This window comes from Propithecus coquereli, unplaced genomic scaffold (genome assembly GCF_000956105.1).
Source record: "Propithecus coquereli isolate 6110/MARCELLA unplaced genomic scaffold, Pcoq_1.0 Scaffold91, whole genome shotgun sequence".
NCBI classification, from domain to species: Eukaryota; Metazoa; Chordata; class Mammalia; order Primates; family Indriidae; genus Propithecus; species Propithecus coquereli.
Window position 1 is genome coordinate 4169170 of NW_012155396.1, and position 1969 is coordinate 4171138.

Below are 1969 nucleotides of genomic sequence, written 5' to 3' on the forward strand. Positions count from 1 at the left end.
CTAGAAGATACCATTGGTAAGTACGAGACCACATTCTACTACAGGTTAGATATCACTTTAATATCAATGTTAAATCTCACCAGAAAATGACAAGAATATTTGACTCTTATTTAATACCTTATTATCTGTGCCTATGAAGGGAAACAACAAAAACTCATGGCACGAAAAGAAAATCTGTTGTAAAAAATGCACAGTCACACTAGCTGGTAAGAAACCTGGTCATACAAATGACAGAGAACAGAATTAGTTCACATATGTGAACTAATAAGGCCATCTACGTTTGCGAAGGCTGTTTAACACTCACAAAGGCTTAGAAGAAGCTGCACAGATCATTTTACCTATTCCTATATTTGATACACCCCAATCCTTTCTGATTTACTAGCTATAAGGATTTCATTACCTCACAGAGCACCCCAATCTGTTTTCAGAAAGTTTGGTTGGAAAGTGTTTTCTTTCTAGGAGCCAGTATGTGCTTCCCTATAAATGGTTAACAACTGATTACTCACAAAATATGATACCTTTTTAAGATAAATTTTCAAATATTTAAAAGTAGCCATCACTTTTAAAGTCTTGTTCCTAGCCTTAATATCTCTAGTTCTTCTACTAAGTCTGGGCCTCGTCAGCACTCTGGCTGTGTGCCTCTGGACAGGTAAGCTGATCAGTAATGGTTAAAGACTACTAAGAAACCAGGACCCCTGACTTCTACTTGTGACACTAATCCATGTACTTTACCTTTTAACTTCCACTTACCTCTTTGGTATAACAATGCTTATTTGGTCTCCCTTTTTATTTTTTCAATTTAAAAAGCAATTATGTGCAGTACAAATGTGTTGTCTCCACCCAAATCTAGGTCTGTGCTATATATACTTCAAGCACCAAGAATTAATTATATAGCCTTAAAATATTCTAAGAAAAGAATACATGTACAATTAATCAACACCCTCTTCTCTAGTGGAAAAGCCACCTTCCCTATTGCTAAATACACTGCAACTGAAAAACTGGGATATGACTGACATAAGATAACTCCAAGGAGTGGCTCTGAAGAGGCTGTTACTACTTTATACAGTAAATACCTTTTAGCAAGCCCACAGCAGCTTCTGGAGACAACATGAAGGAATCGAGGGAACGGGCAATCTCCAGGAGTCCATTAAAGTGCTGAGCCATGTGATCTCGGCAGACAGAGCAAATGTTATGAATGGCTTTAGCTGCAGCAGAAGCCAGGGGCTTTTCACACAGGCCTTTCATCAAGTAGCCCAACACAGGGTCTAAGGAGAAAAGCCAGGTAGTGATTATATATCTGAAACTTAAAAAAACTTCTAGATTGTTAGAGCAGAGGTTTACATACTTTTTCTTTTAAAGCAAAAGAACCCTTTAAAAAAATGAAATGTGTTCAGAACCGCAATATACAAAACATATAAAAATGGAGCTGATATCACTGACACAGTGTCAGGAGGCCCTGAGTTCTATTTCATCTTTCATTTCTTCCCTCATGGCAGTCAACTATTCCTTGTAACCCTAGGAATTCAGAGAGCACAGTTTGAAAACCAATGACTTAAGAGCACATACAGCCATCCAAGTATTATGGTCATATAGAATATGGCAGTGCAAGAAAGAATACAAAGCTCAGAGTTATAATTATACCCAGAGATGAATCACTTGGTAAAATAGCCTACATGTATCAAGACAATGATAGTTGTCTAAAGCTTTTATACTTGCTTCTTCTAGTTACAAACAGCCTTAAAAACGTACAGATGAATCTTGAGTACTTCTAGATGAATTAATTCACTATGTTTTAATTTTGCCAAACGTAAGAGTTCCAAGAAAGTTGGAGTTGTTTTCATTTGTAGAGACGTGGTCTCACTACATTGCCCAAGCTGGAATTGAACTCCTGGGCTCAAGCGATCCTCTACCTCAGCCTCCTGAGTAGCTGAAACTACAAGTCCAAGCCAATATACCTGACATTAGATGA

At 37.5% G+C, this 1969-nt stretch overlaps 1 protein-coding gene across 1 annotated transcript in view; it reads right to left on the bottom strand.

Annotated features, from left to right (window-relative positions):
* The window catches only part of TNPO3 (transportin 3), a 126841-nt gene that overhangs the window by 43150 nt on the left and 81722 nt on the right, over positions 1 to 1969 (bottom strand). The window contains exon 9 of the mRNA XM_012664736.1: positions 118 to 131. Within this exon, the coding sequence (XP_012520190.1) occupies positions 118 to 131 (14 nt within the window). The remainder of the gene's footprint in view (positions 1 to 117; positions 132 to 1969) is intronic.